The sequence below is a fragment of the Pogona vitticeps genome, chromosome 1 (genome assembly GCF_051106095.1).
Source record: "Pogona vitticeps strain Pit_001003342236 chromosome 1, PviZW2.1, whole genome shotgun sequence".
Classification (NCBI taxonomy): domain Eukaryota; kingdom Metazoa; phylum Chordata; class Lepidosauria; order Squamata; family Agamidae; genus Pogona; species Pogona vitticeps.
Window position 1 is genome coordinate 37,316,964 of NC_135783.1, and position 19,755 is coordinate 37,336,718.

Here is a 19,755-nt window from a genome sequence, read left to right on the forward strand (position 1 = left end):
GAACGGATCCAGGGCGTTTGTTCCATCCAAATGTGCCTGAAGCTGATTGGCCACCACCCTCTCGACTATTTTACTGATGAAAGAAACATTGCTGACAGGCCTATAGTTGCCAATATCGTCCGCCACCAAATTTGGTTTCTTTCTAATGGGCCTAATGAGTGTCTCCTTGAGGGCAGGGGGAACCCCACCCTCAAGGAAAGACCCATTATCACTGTGGCTCATTCAGTTGTTATAGGCCTGGCTGCTTTGATTAGCCAGGCCGGACAAGGATCAAGAGATGAGATGGTGGCCCGACAGCGGTCTAGCGCTTTGTCCACCATATCTGGTGTCACAGGCTGAAAGAGATCGAGACTCACTGGGCAAGGCGGAGTACTGGACATTTTTGCTCGATCCACTGTATCCAAAAAAGGAGAAAGTTCCCAGCAGATGGTGTCCACTTTTGATTTTTAAAATGCTGCAAATTGGTCGGGAAAGATACTAGAAGGAGGCCCATCACTTAGACCAATTCTGGATAGGTTGCGGACTTTATGGAAGAGTTCCGCCTGATGATTTGAAGCCTCACTCAGCGAGGTGAGTTTTACTAGCAGCCCTTATCTTGGCAAGGTAAAGGTTAGTCGCGACCCTGACAGCTTCCTTATTATATTCCATCGGTTTCCTTCTCCACTCTAGCCTTCTCCCAGTTTGCTTCATCACTCGTAGTTCCTGATTAAACCAGGGCGCAGGCCGAGCTCTGCATTGGAGAGGGCATTTAGGAGCGATTGTGTCAACAGCCCTAGTGGCAGCTGTAAACCAGCCTTCAACCAGAGTCTCGACAGGAGCACCAGCCAGGTCTGCCAGAATCCCTCTGTTGGTATCCTGGAATCCTATAGGACCCAGTAGCCTTTGAGGAAGGACTATTAAAATAGGTCCTTGCTCTCTGCGAGGTGGGAGGGCCACTGAGAGGTTACATTTTATTAGGTGGTGATTGCACAAAATTTTCCTCTAATATCTCCAATTTTCCTGAAGAGACCTCTGGTTTTTCCTTTTCTGTTATTTTCCTCTATTTCTTTGCATTGTTCTTTTAAGAAGGCCCTCTTGTCTCTCCTTGCTATTCTTTGGAAGTCTGCATTCAATTTTCTGTAACTTTCCGTATCTCCCCTGCATTTTGTTTCCCTTCTCTTTTCTGCTATTTGTAAGGCCTCGTTGGACAGCCAATTTGCTTTCTTGCATTTCCTTTTCTTTGGGATGGTTTTTGTTGCTGCCTCCTGTACAATGTTACGAGCCTCTATCCAAAGGAAAAACCAGAGATCTGTTCAGGAAAATTGGAGATATTAGAGGAAAATTTTGTGCAAAGATGGACATGATAAAAGACAAAAATGGAAGGGACCTCACAGAAGCAGAAGACATCAAGAAGAGGTGGCAAGCATACACAGAGGAATTATATCAGAAAGTTTTGGATATCCCGGACAACCCAGACAATATAGTTGCTGACCTAGAGCCAGACATCTTGGAGAGTGAGGTCAAGTGGGCCTTAGAAAGCCTGGCTAACAACAAGGCCAGTGGAGGTGATGGCATTCCAGTTGAACTATTTAAAATCTTAAAGGATGATGCTGTTAAGGTGCTACATTCAATATGCCAACAAGTTTGGAAAACTCAAAAGTGGCCAGAGGACTGGAAAAGATCAGTCTACATCCCAATACCAAAGAAGGGCAGTGCCAAAGAATGCTCCAACTACTGGACAATTGCACTCATCTCACACGCCAGCAAGGTTATGCTCAAAATCATACAAGGTAGGCTTCAGCAGTATGTGGACCGAGAACTCCCAGAAGTACAAGCGGGATTCCGAAAGGGCAGAGGAACTCGAGACCAAATTGCCAACATGCGCTGGATTATGGAGAAAGCCAGAGAGTTCCAGAAAAACATCTACTTCTGCTTCATTGACTATGCAAAAGCCTTTGACTGTGTGGACCACAGCAAACTATGGCAAATCCTAAAAGAAATGGGCGTGCCTGACCACCTTATCCATCTCCTGAGAAACCTATATGTGGGACAGGAAGCAACAGTTAGAACTGGATATGGAACAACGGATTGGTTCAAAATTGGGAAAGGAGTACAACAAGGCTGTATATTGTCACCCTGCTTATTTAACTTATATGCAGAATACATCATGCGGAAGGCTGGACTGGAGGAATCCCAAACTGGAATTAAGATTGCAGGAAGAAATATCAACAACGTCCGATATGCAGATGATACCACTCTGATGGCGGAAAGTGAGGAGGAACTAAAGAACCTTGTAATGAGGGTGAAAGACGAGAGTGCAAAAAAACGGTCTGAAACTCAACATCAAAAAAACTAAGATCATGGCCACTGGTCTCATCACCTCCTGGGAAATAGAAGGGGAAGATATGGAGGCAGTGACAGATTTTACTTTCTTGGGCTCCATGATCACTGCAGATGGAGACAGCAGCCCCGAAATTAAAAGACACTTGCTTCTTGGGAGGAAAGCAATGACAAACCTTGACAGCATCTTAAAAAGCAGAGACATCACCTTGCCAACAAAAGTCCGAATAGTCAAAGCTATGGTTTTTCCTGTAGTGTTGTATGGAAGTGAGAGCTGGACCATAAAGAAAGCTGACCGCCGAAGAATTGATGCCTTTGAACTGTGGTGCTGGAGGAGACTCTTGAGAGTTCCCTGGACTGCAAAGAGAACAAACCTATCAATTCTAAAGGAAATCAACCCCGAGTGCTCACTGGAAGGACAGATCCTGAAGCTGAGGCTCCAGTACTTTGGCCATCTCATGAGAAGAGAAGACTCCTTGGAAAAGACTTTGATGTTGGGAAAGTGTGAAGGCAAGAGGAGAAGGGGACGACCGAGGATGAGATGGTTGGACAGTGTCATCGAAGCAACCAACATGAATTTGACACAACTCCGGGAGGCGGATAGGAGGGCCTGGCGTGCTCTGGTCCATGGGGTCACGAAGAGTCGGACACGACTAAGCGACTGAACAACAACAGGTGGTGATTGAACCATGACAAGGGAACCAACTCAAGGTCAGTCACCATCAGACCATGCTCACTCCAATTGGTGGAAAAAAACAGGTCTAGCATATGGCCTCCCATGTGGGTCGGGCCGTTAACATGTTTGGGAGATGTTCAAGGAAGCCATGGTTTCCAAGAGCTCAAGAGCCAGACCAGAAATCTCCGCCTCCGCATGGATCTTGAAATCACCCAAGACTAAAAGCCTCAGGGATTCCAACAATGCCGCGGAGACAAGGTCCATCCAGCTCTGGTAAGGAAATGGCTGGATCGCAGGGAGCATTTAGTGATCTGTGAACAGGTGGGAAGATCTGCTGCACCTGTCTTGTCACCATATACTACAGCTGCACACTAAGAAATAAGTGCTCCTAATTATATCTCAGTGAAACTAGTTACAATGTATTCAGGATTTTTCCTTCAGCAAAAGACACTGTAATTCTAAAATTCTTCTCAGATTGAGATTTTGCACAAACAAACGGTTTTGCTGATATATAGTATAGTTGAAGAGTATATAAACATCTACGTGCAATTTCACACTATTATCTATTTTGATAAAATCAAATTTGTAAATTAATGCTGTTTCTAAACTAACACAACATCAGATAACAATTCAGAATAAAATTTCCATGGATTCTATTATGGTTGGTGGAATCTGAAGCAATTTTAATAGCTCAGTGAAATACAAATCAACTGCAGCAGGTTGTGTGGCAGGAATGAAAAAGTCCAAACTTGTCAATGAATGCTTGTATGGCATACAACAACAGTAATATCAAATATCACTATACCATCAAGCTAATATGCACAGTTCTGGTAGTTTCCAAAGTATTTCCACTGCACACTATGCATCTGTGTTAAATTCAGGGTCATTAAGACAAAGAAGAGGCTTCCCTCATCACAATAAATTTATCATGTTTAGTATGTGTATCACGGCTGAAGAGTGGAGACCAAATACAGTGGTGCCTCGCTTAACGGGCGCCCCGTTTAACGACGAAATCACATAGTGATTAGGATTTTGCGATCGCTTTGCGATGGTCTGAATGGGTTTTTTTCGCTTTGTGATGATCATTACCCTGCCTCGCTTACTGATCATCGCAAAATGATGATTTTAAAACAGCGGATCGGCAGTTCCAAAATGGCCACCTGGTAAAAAACATGGCCGCCCAATGTGTTTAGAGACGTATTCCTCACTTACTGGGCACCCAAAATGGCTGCCGTATGGAGGATTTTCGCTTAAAGGTAAGTTTTTACCCCATAGGAACGCATTAAACAGGTTTTAATGCATTCCTATGGGCTTTTTTATTTCGCATAGCGACAAAATCACTTTGCAGCGATTTTTGCTGCACGGATTATCGTCGCTATGCGAGGCACCACTGTAAATGTAAACAGAATGAAATTCTACTTTTGTAGCCTTGAAATATGCAATTATGCTTTTTGGCTAAGTACAAAAATTAAGTAAAACTGCTTTCCTTAAAAATATGTACCAGTTATTAAATCATCCATTGCCAAGTTGGGTTTCTTAAGGATGCGTCTTATTATGGTTTCTTTTAGACAGAAAGGCACATATCCTTCTTATAGTGATTTATTAATAATATGAGTGGCCCATTCTATTATTGTATTCTTGCCAGATTTTGTTGGAATTCAGCAATCTGCATATTGCGCCTTTAAGAGGTTTGGATGGGAGGGACTTTGGAATTGTATGTTAATCACACAGTAGCAGCCACTTGTTCCCTGTCTACCTCAGATTCCTTTTACCGTCTTTTTACTCAGTCAGGGTTCTGTGTCAGTTAGCAATGCTAGAGTCTGACAGTTACAGCATCTGCAGCTAGAGTCTGGTGAAATGTTTATGTAACTAGTCAATTAGTCAAATAATGAAGTTAACCACTTAGGATCTCTTATTACCTAACAAGTGATTTTTAAAAAATTCTTTCTCAACACCAGTGTCTCTGACTCAATCTATTGAGACTATATTGCCAGTTAAGGTAAAACTAAATTAACAATAAGGAGTGGTACACTGAAGGAAATTTGTAATTATAATAATCTGCTCTGTAGGTCCCTTTCTGGATTTTACTCTCCGCTGCATAGCTGGAGGTTTTAAGCCAGCAATTTCTACACCCTGTCAATAAATTTAAGTAGCCAAGATGGGCATGAGGATTTTAAGCCAGCAATTTCTACACCCTGTCAATAAATTTAACTAGCCAAGATGGGCATGGATCTACTAGAGATGGTGCCTTCACATCTAGTGCATTGTCTACCTCCTCAGACTTTACTGATTGAAACTGATCAAAAAAAAAAAAACATGACAAAACAATATAGTGGCGCCTCGACTTATGACCATAATCCGTTCCAGAAGATGGACATAACTCAAAATGATCGTAAGTTGAAGCAGCATTTCCTACTGAAATGCATTGGAACGCGATTAATCCATTCTGGCAAAAAAACGACCAAAAGAAAAAAGACCAAAAAAAGAAAAAAGGGAGAAAAGCACACAGCAGCCCCATCGGAAGGCGCTTAGGCTTAAAAAAAACAACAACACCAAAAATAAAATACACAGCTGTCCCGTCAAAAGGCGCTCAGGCTTTTTAAAAAAAACACCAAAAATAAAGCACACAGCATCCCCGTCGAAAGGTGCTGGGGCTTTAAAAAAAAATAACACCAAAAATAAACAGCACAGCAAGCCCCATTGTAACGTACTGGGGCTGAAAAAATAAACACACCAAAACACACAAAAATCACATCACAGAAACATAACCCCCCCCCAGTCCAAACCCACCCTGGAAAACCCTGTAAATGTAGTTACTCAGAACCACAAAGCAGCACCAGGCAGTCCCAAGCCTCCTCCGACGCACACACTCTAACTGTTGGGGCGAAAGAGCTACAAAGAAGCTCTTCCCCGACCAACGGTTAGCCCTCTAATTTGAATTCCCCACCTTCTCCCCCTAACTCTTTTGATCGCAACTCAAAGCTCCGGCTGTAAGTCGAAACAAAATTTTGCAGCCGGAGCTGGTTGCAACTCAAAATGGCCATATGTTGGGACGGTCGTAAGCTGAGGCACCATTGTACATTGGACATCTCAATCCCATCTACTGAACTGAAAAAGGAGTCAAGGTCCATTGGATGTCCTCCTTCTTAGATTTAAAGTGGGCTGCGAGCTGGATGCAGTTTTCTATATCCGGATGTAGTATCTACACCTGTCTGTCACTGATGAGGCTGTGGACAACACAAAAGAGTTCCACCCGTTGGTTGGATGCCTCATTAATCTTATTGATGTTATAGGCTTTTTCCTGCCTTTAATACATTACAATATTTGCCCAATATTGCCTGACTGCAAACTGCCTGCATTTCAACAGAGCTTTCCTCCATCAGCACATGTGTGATTGTATGACTGGCTGATCTCCTGAAAAGAAATATAGGAATATATATTCTAACACTGTGTTATACACCTTATATCTTTAGACTGAAGTACTCTCCTATTATTATTGTTGTTGCAGTTGTTGCTATTTAAATTTCATCATATTCTTCCACTAAGTATAAAAGTTTGAAGAGACATACATTTAGTCCTTCTTGAAAGTAGTGAAAATGGGAACTGAAGGCAAGTCTAAAGGGCATGTGTTCCATAACCTGAAAGCAACACAAGAAAAAGCCTTTTCCCTCTTGTCAGTTAAACGGGTTTCTAAAAGTACTGGCAGGCCTCTGCAGAAGATCTTAACAATGAAACAGGTCAATAACAAGGAATGTTGTCCCTGTTATATGGCTGGACCATAAGTCATTCAAGGCATTAAAGTTAAAAACAACACTTTGATTTGGGCCTAGAAAGCAATCAGTAACTAAGTGCAGATTTCTCAATATCAGGAATAACATAAGTTTAGTATTTTGCACCAGTCAGAAGCTTAGCTGTTGTACACCAACTGAAACTCTCACATATTCTTCAAGGACAAACATGCACCAAGAATGCTGCAGTAATCAAAATATAATGTAACAAGGTATTATTGTCAAGTCATATCAACTCAGGTAAGATTACAGCTAGTACACTAAATAGAGCATAGGTCGGGGAACAGGGGTAAATTACCCCAAATGGGGTAAAAGTGAAAATCCTGGGGGTAACGAGCATGCTGCTACCCCCACCCTCCCACCCACCCCCACCCTCTGCAGCCAAAGCTTTAATTGTAAACCACCTGCCCTGTTACTTCCTTCGTTGCAGCAGGGCACTTCTAAATGCTCTGTTTGTTCAGAGATCAGGGAGATAAGCTTCCCTAATTGGTTGCAGCTGGGGATTAGCCCCGGGCAATCAGCCAATCTGGGGCTTCTGAATGACTGCGTCCTCTGGAAGTGACTGCAAAGAAGCAGCAGGAGGGAAAGGAGCAAGCAAGGGAAGGAGGGAAGAAAGAAAGGCGCGAGAGACCGAGGACTTCATCAAGCTTATTTAAATGTACAAAATGGAGGGAGGGAGGGAGGGAGGGAGGGAGGGAGGATGGATGGGTGTGTGTGTGTGTGTGTGTGTGTGTGTGTGTGTGTGTGTGTGAGTGAGAGAGAGAGAGAGAGAGAGAGAGAGAGAGAGAGAGAGAGAGAGAGAGAGAGTACTCAGAACTGAAAATGAACAGGCAGGCAAGCAAAAGAGAAACTGAATTAAGGGGGGGGGAAGGGTGACTTTTTAAGGTGCTGTCTAGGTTTACCATTGCTTTCCTCCCAAGATGCAGGCATATATGAATTTCGTGGCTGCTGTCTCCATCTGCAGTGATCATGGAGCCCAAGAAAGTGAAATCTGTCACTGCCTCCATATCTTCCCCTTCTATTTGCCAGGAGGTGATGGGACCAGTGGCCATGATCTTCCTTTTTTTGATGTTGAGCTTCAGACCATTTTTTGCACTCTCTTCTTTCACCCTCATTAAGAGGTTCTTTAATTCCTCCTCATTTTCTGCCATGCTTTTGCATAGTCAATGAAGCAGAAGTAGATGTTTTTTTGGAACTCTCTGGCTTTCTCCATAATCCAGCGCATGTTAGCAATTTGGTCTCTAGTTCCTCTGCCCCTTCGAAATCCAGCTTGTACTTGTGGGAGTTCTTGGTCCATGTACTGCTGAAGCCTGCCTTGGAGGATTTTGAGCATAACCTTGCTAGTGTGTGAAATGAGTGCAATTGTATGATAGTTGGAGCATTCTTTGGCACTGCCCTTCTTTGGGACTGGGATGTAGACTGATCTTTTCCAATCCTCTGACCACTGCTGAGTTTTCCATTGATGATGATAAAAAAAAGCACACTGGTCCTTTGATATTGGGCTGTGGCACCAGGGTGGATGACGTGACCTTTAGCCTGGTTTGTTCCTTTTTGCACACCACACATAGTATGATTAAAGTGGTAGGGAACCCCCCCCCCCCCAATTCTGCGTTGGCTGTCTCTAGCAAGCATGTCATTGCTAGCACCACTCTGGCAGCCACTAATGATCCTCTGCAAGCTAGCAAAAATTTAATGCAACTTGCTAGGCACGTTGGACACCTTACTACTCCCTATACCCCACCATGGCTAGAGTGCAATGTGTTCCAGCAAAAATAGTGCACATCTTTATCAAATTTGGTGCATCCTGCTAGTTCGGTACACAGCCTGCGTAGATTCAATAATATTTTCAATTCAAATAATGTATGATTTCCTTCCTTTCGAATCAAGGGGGTAATGTCTGCGTATATAATTTTTTTTGGGGGGGGGGGGTAAAAGGTAAAAAAGTTCCCTGACTCCTGAAATAGAGCCATGTAATAATAGTAATAATAACAATAATCCTATAACTGCAGAGCTGGAAGGGGCCTCACGGTTCATCGAGTGCAGCCTGTAAAGGAGGCAGTGGGGAACTAAACATCCAAACCTAAGCCAACAAGCAATTCAGCCAGATTTGTGGTTAGAAACCCCAAAATCCTCCAGCCAGTTTTGTAACTAAAAAGCTCTGTCTGTGATAGGAGACTAATATAGAGATTATGCTAGTCCACATGATAACTATACGAGATTTTAATCAGGATCAATGCAGGTATTGATTAATCTTTCTCACCTAATTTGTCCCCCATTTCCAGCAACAGCTTTAAACTTTTAAAACAACTGCCACCAGCAGAACACAGTTCAGACTTTCTATGTGTGTTGCAGTCATTAAGGGGATTTGGATGAATTTAACCATTAAATTCATTGCATGATCTTTGGACTCATCATACTCTTTAATTCCCTACAGCAGGGGTCCCCAACCCCCAGTCCGTGGCCTAGTGCTGGTCCATTACCATGGCAGGACTAGGCCATGGTTACAGATCTCCTGCCCCCCATACACACTGCCCCCAAACGCATGCATGGGTGCCCTGCTCACTCATGAGTGTGCCCCACCCATGCACGCATGCATGCCCCACCCATCCATGCATGCGCACAAGCACGTCCCACCCATCTGCAAGCACACCCCGCCCATCTGTGCATGCGCGTGAGGTTGCCCCCCCACGCACGGACCCCATCTTCTAACCAGTCTGCAGTTCAGAAAATGTTGGGGACCACTGCCTTACAGGGTTCCTGTGAAGATTTATTTATTTATTTATTTTATACCCTGCCCATCTAGACCAAAGTCTACTCTGGGCGGCTAACAGCAATCCAAATATCAGTATAAAATAAAGCAACATCATTAATACAATTCAAGACAGCAATAAATAAATGAGGTAATATAGAGAGGAAGACAGCCATGTATGGTACAGTGGGTTCATGGGAAGAAAAGTGGGTTATAAATGAAGCTAGTGGGTGCATATATAAATAAATGCTAAATGCTAAGTAAATAAATGTGTATGGCTCATATTAGTCATTATTTAATGTAATGTCACTGTCTAATCTACTATGCAGGAGCACTCACGTATCAGTGTAACAACAGTACAATAGGCTGGTCTCATGGATTTTAGGCACCTGAATAAGAAAGATTATTTTTAAAGACCTCTTTGCCACAGTGGCTACCCTGATGTCCAAGAACTGCACAAGGCCAGACTATAAAATTGACTTTTCCAAGACAGAAAATCACAACTTACCAAATCAGAACTGGTTGAATCCCAATTCCTGAAACAGACTTTCTACTGATAAGATGCACTTCCATCTTTTCAGACTTCAATTTCATCTTGCTTCTTCTCATCCAGCCTATTGTCAAGCCCAGGGAGCATCCAAAGGTACTGACTACATCCTTGGTGTTAAGCAACAAGAATAAAACTGGGTATCATCTGCATGTAACACCTCACTCCATACAGACACTGAACACAGGACCATGGCTTGAAAACAATACTGCTCCTAATGCCCAACCTAGTTAGGCTGTCCAGAATGGTGGTGTGGAAAGCCAACAGGGTGAATATTTACTAAAGGTACATCAGCCTAATCTGCTCCACTATCATAGTTCACGTCAAAATCCATAAAACCTCTCAGAAACTGCTCAATCCTGTTTTAACACCATTCTACATCTGGCAAATGAGAAACAATTGCTGCTCAAAACAATGAAGTTGGTATTACTTAAGATCAAAGGAAGTTGATTAAAGACAGACTTCTACTGCCCTACAAGTATTAAGGCAAGTAATAAATGAAATTACAGTGGGGTCTTGACTTGAGAACTTAATCCGTATTGGAAGGTGGTTCTGAAGTCAAAAAGTTCTCAGGTCAAATCTGCATTTCCCATAGGAATGCATTGGAAACCATTTGATCCGTATCTGCTCTTTTCCGTCCATAGAAACTAATGGGAAGCTGCTATTCTGCCTTCAACCACTAGAGGGGGATATTCTGTTTCTTTTTTTCTTAAGTCAAGAAAGGTTCAGGGAAGGCAGGGAAAATACAGTCCAGGCAGTATCAGGCAGTCTGAAGACTCCCAATCCACTTTCTAAACGGTGGGAGGAGTGAGGAAGCAGTCACCCTTTTCACTGGCCAACAGTTAACTGAAAGTTCAAATTTTGCACTTTCCCTGCCTCCCATGTGGTTTTTTTTCAGTTCTTAACTCAAATCTAAGTATGTAAGTCAAGTCGGTATTTTCCTATGAGAGCGGTTCTTAAGTCAAAATGTTCTTAACTCGATCCGTTCTTAAGTCAAGACCCCACTGTAAAAGCTAGCACAGTGCTTTACCACCACCACCTGGCTTCTTTCTTAACTGTCTATTTGCCAATTAGAATAATGAAGTAATGAAAATGTGAAGATAGACAATCTAAGCAAATGAGAAATTTCCTAAAAGTCAACACCTTCATCTTACTTCTATCAATTGCCTTACCCATACTAGTACTTGACAATGCAAAAGGAAAGAGTCAAACTTGCTAAGGTAGTATCACTGACCATATTGATCAAATTCAATGTATGCTGACCGCACCAGCCAGACACTCAGCCAACCATCTATCATCCTGCTAGCTGCTAAAGAATATTCTTCAGTTTTCTTACACAATTTCTTCCAACATATAACCATGCATGCTTCAGAAATTAAAATACATCATAAGAACCTTTTCCTTTAAGCTAAGCCTTTCAAAGTCACAACCTCTGCACATAAATCAAAATTGGTTTAATGGCACACAATTATTATAAATTGATTATTACTGCAGCTCACGTGCTTCTTACTATTATTTGGAGGAAAAGACTTAGCACACGCTATTTATGGTAGCACCCTGAATGAAATTGGGACATTAAAACAGCACAGCAAAACTTTAGGAATTCTGAAGCTGTAACGTAAGCTTCTTTAAAGCAGAAAGAAAGTAGCTTCAAATTATAAATTATGTTCTAAATTTGCATTCATTTTCTCATAGAGTGGCATGCTGTTCCACCAGCACAGGCTGTTGCTCAGCTATTTGTTGTACTATCAGTTCCTTCCTCTCTGAGAGCAACAGTAATAATTCCAAGTCTGGCAGGAAAACTTTCCTTCCTCTATTAGAGTTGGTGTTCCTGCTGCCTCTGTCTCATCCAGCACCACAGCTGGGTGGCTGGGAGTTCACTAGGCTGAGCTGCTGGTGAAGGCTTCTGGGAACTGCAATCCAAGAACACCTGAGTTACCCTAGATTGAGAAGCACGGTTCTGTATCATACCCCCAGACCTCTTCTCTGTCACCTCTTCCACTATCACATCAAGTAAGAGGGCTCCCATTTGGTTGACTTCTTCCACCCTCCCCTTCCCCCCCCCCCAATTTTTTCTATTCCACCTAAGCTTTCCCTTATATCTCCTACTTCTTGGGTTAATTTGCCTCCATTCCTTTAGGCCAGGGAGACCCAACCCCTAGTCCACAGCCCAGTGCAGGTCCGTGGCCTTGGCTGGACTGGGCCGTGGAGACAGATTTCCCGCCCCCCGCAGGCACTCACCCCCGTGCGGATGCCCAACACCCGTGAGCATGTCCTGCCTACCTGCAAGCATGTGTCTTACCTGCCTGGCCCGCCCACACATGTGCGAGCATACGCCCCACCCACCAGCACGTGCAGGGGTGCTCCAACCCCATACACAGACTGCACCTGGTCCACGGTTCGGAAAAGGTTGGGGACCACTGCTTTAACTGTCTAGCAAAGAGAGACAATAGTCCCAGGATGTGAAAATGGGTATCAAGATTTTATCAAAGATAAAGAGACCTCCTGCCCTGCCTCCACATGCACTCACCCCCACACAGCCTGTTTGTGCCTCCATGCAAGCGTGCGAGGAATACCAGGAAAAACGTCCTGTTAGAGCAGTACGACAGTGGAACCAGTTACCTCGGGAGTTGGTGAGTGCTCCAACGCTGGAGGCATTGAAGAAAAACTTAGATAATCACCTGGAAGATATGCTTTGATTGTATTCCTGCACTGAGCAAGGGCTGGACTTGATGGTCCTGTAGGCCCCTTCCAACTTCACTTTTCTATGATTTCCATGATTTCATTCCTAAACAAATTTTGCAGTATGGCAGAGAGTATTATCCTGCTGAAAGAAAACACTGTCATCAGGTAATGCTACAGCCTTGAAGGGGTGTATGTGGTCTGCAACAATCTCTAGGTAGGTGGTATGTGTCAAGGTAAGATCTACATAAATGCCTAGATTCAGTGTTTCCTAGCAGAATACTGCCCAAATAACACTGCCTCTGCTCATCAGCCTTCTTCCAATCTCTTCGCCAGGTAAACAATGCACATGTACCCAGCCACCCACCTGAGCTAAAAGAAAATGTGATTAATCAGACCAGGCAGCCTTCTTCCATTGTAACACAGTTCAGCTCTCATGCTCATGTCTCCACTGTAGATGCTTTCAGCAGTGGACAGGGGTCATCATGGACACTCTGACAGTCCCACATGCCACTGTTATTCTACATAATGCCTGACCACTCCCTGGTATCAGGGTTGTTGGTATCCAGCGCAGGTGGAATGGCAGCATATGGAGTTCATGTATGTGTTTTCTTGAATCCCTATACAGTATTTCAATTTGCCACCTCAACTGTAAACAATTGGCTACTGCTGGTGTAGTAACTCAACATATAGTCAAAAAATTAAAATGGACATTTCTATTGCTATTCCTGGGACAGCAAAATATACCTCCTGTAAATTAGTTTGGCAAGCTGCATCATTGTTTTGACTAATAGGTGTTTATACTTGCTAAGCCAGGAGGTTATCTTGGAAGTAAATTACTAAAGAGTAAAATGGGGTAGAAGACATTTCTGGATCAGCAAATGCCACCTGTTGGTAATGTTAATACACTGCAAAATGTTACATAATATAAGCTAATTTATGCCAGCTACATTTCAGGACTCTAGTCCCCTCTTTGTTTATTTTCAGGCTCAACTGTCAGCCGTGAAAAAGATTCTTTTGCAAGGCAATGTAATTGTACAAGTGACTCTGCTTCTAGACTCAGCTGGAGAGCTGGCTGGATGTTTTGTAGTGGCTTTTACTATATACCATGTTTCCTCGAGAATAAGAAAGGGTCTTACAGTGGTGCCTCAACTTACGACCATAATCCGTTCCAGAAGATGGAGGTAACTCGAAATGGTTGTAAGTCGAAGCATCATTTCCCATAGGAATGCATTGAAATGCAATTAATCCGTTCCGAAGAAAAAAAATCACTGCAAAAAAATCACTGCAAGACTCATTGGAAACACGATTAATCCCTTCCAGCCAAGGGGGGGGGAGCAATCAAGCGTGCAAGCCCCATTGGAAATGCACAGAGAATAAAGGGGGCGGGTCAGAAATGCAAAGAAAACAAAGGAAAAGGCAAGGGAAGCATGCAAGACCCATCAGAAATGGGGAAAAAACCCAAAAAGCAACCAAACTCCCCAAGACCCATTGGAAATAGGGAAAGCCAAAAAACAATCAAACCCCCCAAGATCCTTTAGAAATGGGGAAACCCCCCCAAAAGTAATCAAACCCCCAAGACCCATCAGAAATGGGAGGGGGAGCAAAAAAAAAACAAATCCCCCAAGACTCATCGGAAATGGGAAAAAAACCAAAAAGCAGCCAACCCCCCCCAAGATCCATCAGAAATGGGGGGAACAAAAAACACCCCAAGACCCATCAGAAATGGGGAAAAACACTCCAAAAAGCAACAACTGCCAACACCTATCGTAAATGGAGGGGAACCAAAAAACAAACAACCCTCCCAAGACCCATCACAGCACAGAAACATAACCCCCCCAGCCCAAAACCACGCTGCCAAAACACCCAGAACAGTTTTTAAAAAGCAGAAAACAGCATCTTATCTTACCAGATAGCCAGAAGCCTCCCTGCAAACACACACGTGCGCTCACTCAGCAGAAGCGAGGGAGTCCCAAGCCTCCTCCGATGCACGCTCTCTAACTGCTGGGGCAAAAGAACTACAAAGAAGCAGCCTCGTTGCCACCTACAGTTAGCAATTTGAATTTCCTGCCTTTTTTCCCCTGCCTTTTTCTGTTCGTAAGTGGAAGCTGCAGCCGCAAGTAGAAGCAAAATTTTGCAGCTGGAACTTGTTATAACTCGAAATGGTTGCAAGTAGGGACGTTCGCAAGTCGAGGCACCACTGTACATTAATTTTTGCTTCAAGAAATAGGACTTATTTTCAGGGGATGTTTTATTTTACAGTCATGTCATCTTCTGGTTGCTGCACAATGCTGGAGGGCGGGGCTTCACTTAACTAGGCCTTATTTTGGGAGTATGGGCTAATATCATCAGCATCCTGAAAAATCATACTAGGGCTTATTTTCAGGTTAGGTCTTATTTTCAGGGAAACAGGGTAGCTATTCAAACCTCATTTTTAAAGTACAATAAAACACATTTTAAGGGCTGCTTCTTCTACAACCCCCTTGTTTTAGCACTCTATACATTCAAAAATGTCACATCCTGTGCTAAAAGATCAATGAAAGACATCACATTATCCCTCAGGAACAGTTGGTAACAGGTTGGATAAAAATCAATATACATACAGTATTTTAAAAAACTGATTTAAATCATAATTTAATTTGCCAAAAAAAATCCAATTTCTTTCATTTAAATCATGATTTAAATCACATCCACCCTGTTGTTATTGCCATAAGTAAGCTGCTTGATTTTTCAGAGAAAGCTGTTCCAGAACAGGCTCTGCATCCCTGCAGGTCAATTCCTCTCCCTTCCTCATTAGGAGGAACCAATAACATTTTTGTGCCTGCACATAATGCCCTTATTATGGAATTTGGTTCTGGATGCTGAAAAAGTGCTCACAGCCTTCCTTTCTGACCCCATGTAAAGCATCGGCTTTATGCCAATACTTACAGTAGTTTTTTGTAATCAAATTTCCTAGACTAGTAGACTTCTCATTGAGGTCAGTAAGGGGCTATTCCCCTGATATTCCTTGCGATAATCTGAAAAAGGCCCAGGAGTCATAAGCCCTCAGGAGACTCCAATTCCTAATAACTTTTATACAGATACAAAGATACTGTAGTTAAAAGATATATACCAGGGGTCTCAAACATGCGGCCCGGAGGCCATTTGTGGCCCCCTAGATGATAGTTTGTGGCCCTCGCCTTGCCTGCCCCCCCAAAGCGCCCACATATCCTCTGCTGCCAAGAGTAAAAAAAAAAGCCTTGCCTCGCTCGCCGGCTCTCTCCCAAGACAGCACCTCTTGCACCCTCCATCCACAACTGCAGCCTGCCAGCCAGACCACCTGTCTGCCGGCTAAGCAAACTCCTGGGTGGCTTCCTCGGGCTCTTGTTCCGCTTGGCCTCACCCAGACTCTGCCTCTAGCGGCCCCCAGGTAAATTGAGTTTAAAACCCCTGATATATACATACAATGCAACAATTGTTAGCTATTTAAATAGCAAACAAAGGAACATATCTAGAGCAATGGTTTCATTCAGTTTTGCCAAACTCTCCAAACGCTTCTCACAAAATGGGGACACTGCAGTGGACAAAACAGAACTGAGAGGAAGACAGGCTGCAGCATGCACTAAAGAAGTGGGATGACGGGCAGGCAAAGCTCTCAGTCTAGAATTTTCTGAAAGAAGTGGCTCTGTGCAGATGAAGACCCAGAGAAAATGGATAAAATCAATGAACAGATCGGGATGATGAATACGCAACTCCAAGATATTCAGCAAAATACTATAAAGAACCAACAAAGAATTGGAAAATTGGAAAATAAGGCAGAAGAAACAGAGAAGAGACTGGATGAACTGAAAAGAGAAAACCACGAACTTGTTCAGGCTAATAAAAATTTACAAGACTCAATTGCAGTGATGGAGATGGAAAGAGCCTCAAACATTCTTAGATTTCAAAACATACCAGAAGATAAACAGGAGGACTTACCAGAACTGATGGCAACCATTTTGGCAGAGACACTGGGAATTGAAAAAGAAGAGTTGGAAAGTGAGATAGACCAAACATATAGATTAAATTCAAGCTATGCGAGAAAGAATAGAACACCACGTGAAGTACATGTAAAATTTGTGAAAAGATCGACAAGAGATGAAATACTGCGAAGGGCCAGTGAAGAACCAATACAGTACCAACAAAAGGAAATTGTGGTATTGAAACAGATACCTTGGAGAATAAGAGAGGGGATGAAACAATATCAATTTTTGACCACTAAATTGATTAGGAAAGGAGTGAATTTCAGATGGCTGGTACCTGAAGGGATCCTGGTCAATTGGAACTCAAGAAGACACAGACTTGACTCTATCCAAAAAGCAAGAGAATTCCTTGAAAGACATATAACCTTCTTTGAAGAAGAAGCACAGGGGCAAGATATAAATGAAAGAGAAAGTAGAAAGAAAAGAGAGAAAACACCAGAAGAGGAGAGTGAGCTAAGTGAAGAAGAGAGTCAGAAAAAGGATACTGAACAAGATTTGAACAATACACAAAGAGAAAAAAGGAACACTAGGGCAGTAAAACCTAAATACAAGTAAACAAGATGGAGAATGAAATTGGGATCTTCTCAGTGAACATTAACGGTTTGAACGCACCAAGAAAAAGAAATCATGTTTTTTCAAAACTAACAAAAACCAAAGCAGATATAATTTGTCTTCAAGAAACAAACATCAAACAACAGCATTACAAATATCTGATCTACCCGAAGATTGGGAAGCTCTACTACTCAGCTGCACAACAAAAGAAAAGAGGAGTAGCTTTGCATGTGAAAGAAAAGTTAAACTCTAAACTTATCTATTCCGATGAAGAAGGGAGAATCTTAATGGTAGAAATAACAATAAATCAAAAAAAGGTCTTGATGATAGCAATATATGCACCTAATAGTAAACAAGAAAAATTTTATCGTAAGCTATACAAAACAATATTGGAAAAAGAATACCAAAACAGCTGCATATTAGGTGACTTTAATGCAATTGTACATGAGAGATTAGATTATAAAAATGGCAAAAAAGGGAAAAATGGAAGATGCCAAAAATGTTTTCTTTCAGATGGCAGAAGAACTAGGACTACAAGATATGTGGAGAGAAACAAATACTAAAAGCTCTCAATTTACCTTCTATTCAAATAGACATAAATCCTGGTCGAGAATAGATATGATCTGGCTATCCTCAGAATTAAAAACTGAAATACAGGAAGTAGAAATAGAAACCAATATTTGGGCAGACCATAATCCAATGAAAATGCGGTGGAAAGGAGAGAGAAAAGAAAAGACAAGATGGACTTTAAATCAGGAAATTTTGAAGGATAAAGAATTTGTGGAAAGAACTAAAAAAGAAATGGAACTCTTCTTCAAATAGAATAAAAAAGAGGAAACATCCCTGCAGACAATCTGGGACAAAGCTAAAGCATACTTCAGAGGATTGGCCATATCATATATAGCCAAGAAGAATAAAAGGAAAAATCAACAACTTACAAAACTGAAAGAAGAACTCAAAAAACTGGAGCTAGAGCTACAAAAAGAACCGCAGAAGAAAACTCTTAAAAAACAGATGGAGATAGTGAAACATAAATTAAACTTAATAGAATCAGAAGAATTAGCTCAAGTCAAAAGAGCTAAACAAAATTTCTTCGAGAATGCCAACAAACCTGGAAGATGGCTATCCTATAGACTGAAAAAAGAAAAACAAAAAAGACTGATAATGAAGCTACAAGATCAAAACGGAGACCTCCAATATAAAAGAGAGCAAATAAAAAAAATAGCTAAAGAATATTATGCTAATCTCTATGACACTCAAGAAGTTTCTCTTGAAAAGATAATACAATATATTAAAAAAGCAAATCTCCCTAAAGTACCAGAAAACATTAAAAATCTCCTAAATGAGAAAATAACAATGATGCAAGTAACTGAAGCAATTAAAAAACAAAAATGATAAGACTCCAGGACCAGACGGATTACCAGTGGAATTTTATAAATCCTTCCAAGATATAATAAGCTTACCAATAAAAGAGGTCTGCAATGAAGTCCTACTAGAAGCTAACATACCCAAGACATGGCTAGAGGCATATATCACGTTAATACCAAAAGAAGATATGGACTCCACACATATAAAAAATTTTAGACCAATATCACTGTTGAATGTGGACTATAAAATCTTTGCAGTAATTATAGCGGCAAGATTGAAAAAGTTTTTAATGGAGTTCATTCACTAAGACCAAAACGGATTTTTGCCAAAAAGACAACTAAGGTATAACCTAAGGATAATTTTGGACATATTAGAATATTATGAGGTACATTCAGAGAAGCAAATGGCATTAATCTTCTTGGATGCCCAAAAAGCCTTTGATAATGTGAACTGGCAATTTATGATACAGCAAATAAAAGCTATGGATTTTGGCAAAAACTTTACAAATGTAATTGAGACAATCTACAATGAACAAATAGCTAAAGTAATTGTAAATGGTGAACTGACAGATAATATTAATATTAAAAAAGGCACAAGACAAGGATGTCCGCTCTCTCCATTGCTATTTATATTAACTCTGGAGGTATTAAATAGGAATGTGAGGAATGACCCAGAGATTAAAGGTACCAAAATAAAGGACGAGAGCTACAAGCTACAAGCATTTGCAGACGACTTGGTGTTTATATTGGAAGACCCATTGGAAACAACATTGAGACTACTGGACAAAATCGATGAATTTGGGAAAGTAGTAGGATTGAAGATAAATAAAGAAAAAACTAAAGTAATAGTGAAAAACTTAACAGCCAAGCAAAAAAATCAACTCTCAAAGATGTCAGATTTACAAATAGTTAAAAAAGTTAAGTACCTAGGAATATATTTAACTGCTAGATGTGTAACTATAAAAGAAGATAATTATATGAAACTATTTAACCAAATAAAAATAGATCTAGAAAAATGGAAAAACTTACAACTATCACTATTAGGAAGAATTGCAACAATCAAAATGAACATTT

The 19,755-nt window shown here is 41.6% G+C and overlaps 1 protein-coding gene across 8 annotated transcripts in view; it reads right to left on the bottom strand.

Annotated features, from left to right (window-relative positions):
* ENAH (ENAH actin regulator) overlaps window positions 1–19,755 on the bottom strand; it is a 134,136-nt gene that overhangs the window by 76,462 nt on the left and 37,919 nt on the right. The window contains exon 1 of one of the 8 annotated variants that reach the window (XM_020786535.3): window positions 10,041–10,186. The exons of the other annotated variants lie outside the window; for them this stretch is intronic. Within the exon in view, the coding sequence (XP_020642194.3) occupies window positions 10,041–10,141 (101 nt within the window). The 5' untranslated portion in view covers window positions 10,142–10,186. Of the gene's footprint in view, window positions 1–10,040; window positions 10,187–19,755 lie in introns of those variants that run through there. 8 annotated transcript variants of the gene reach the window in all.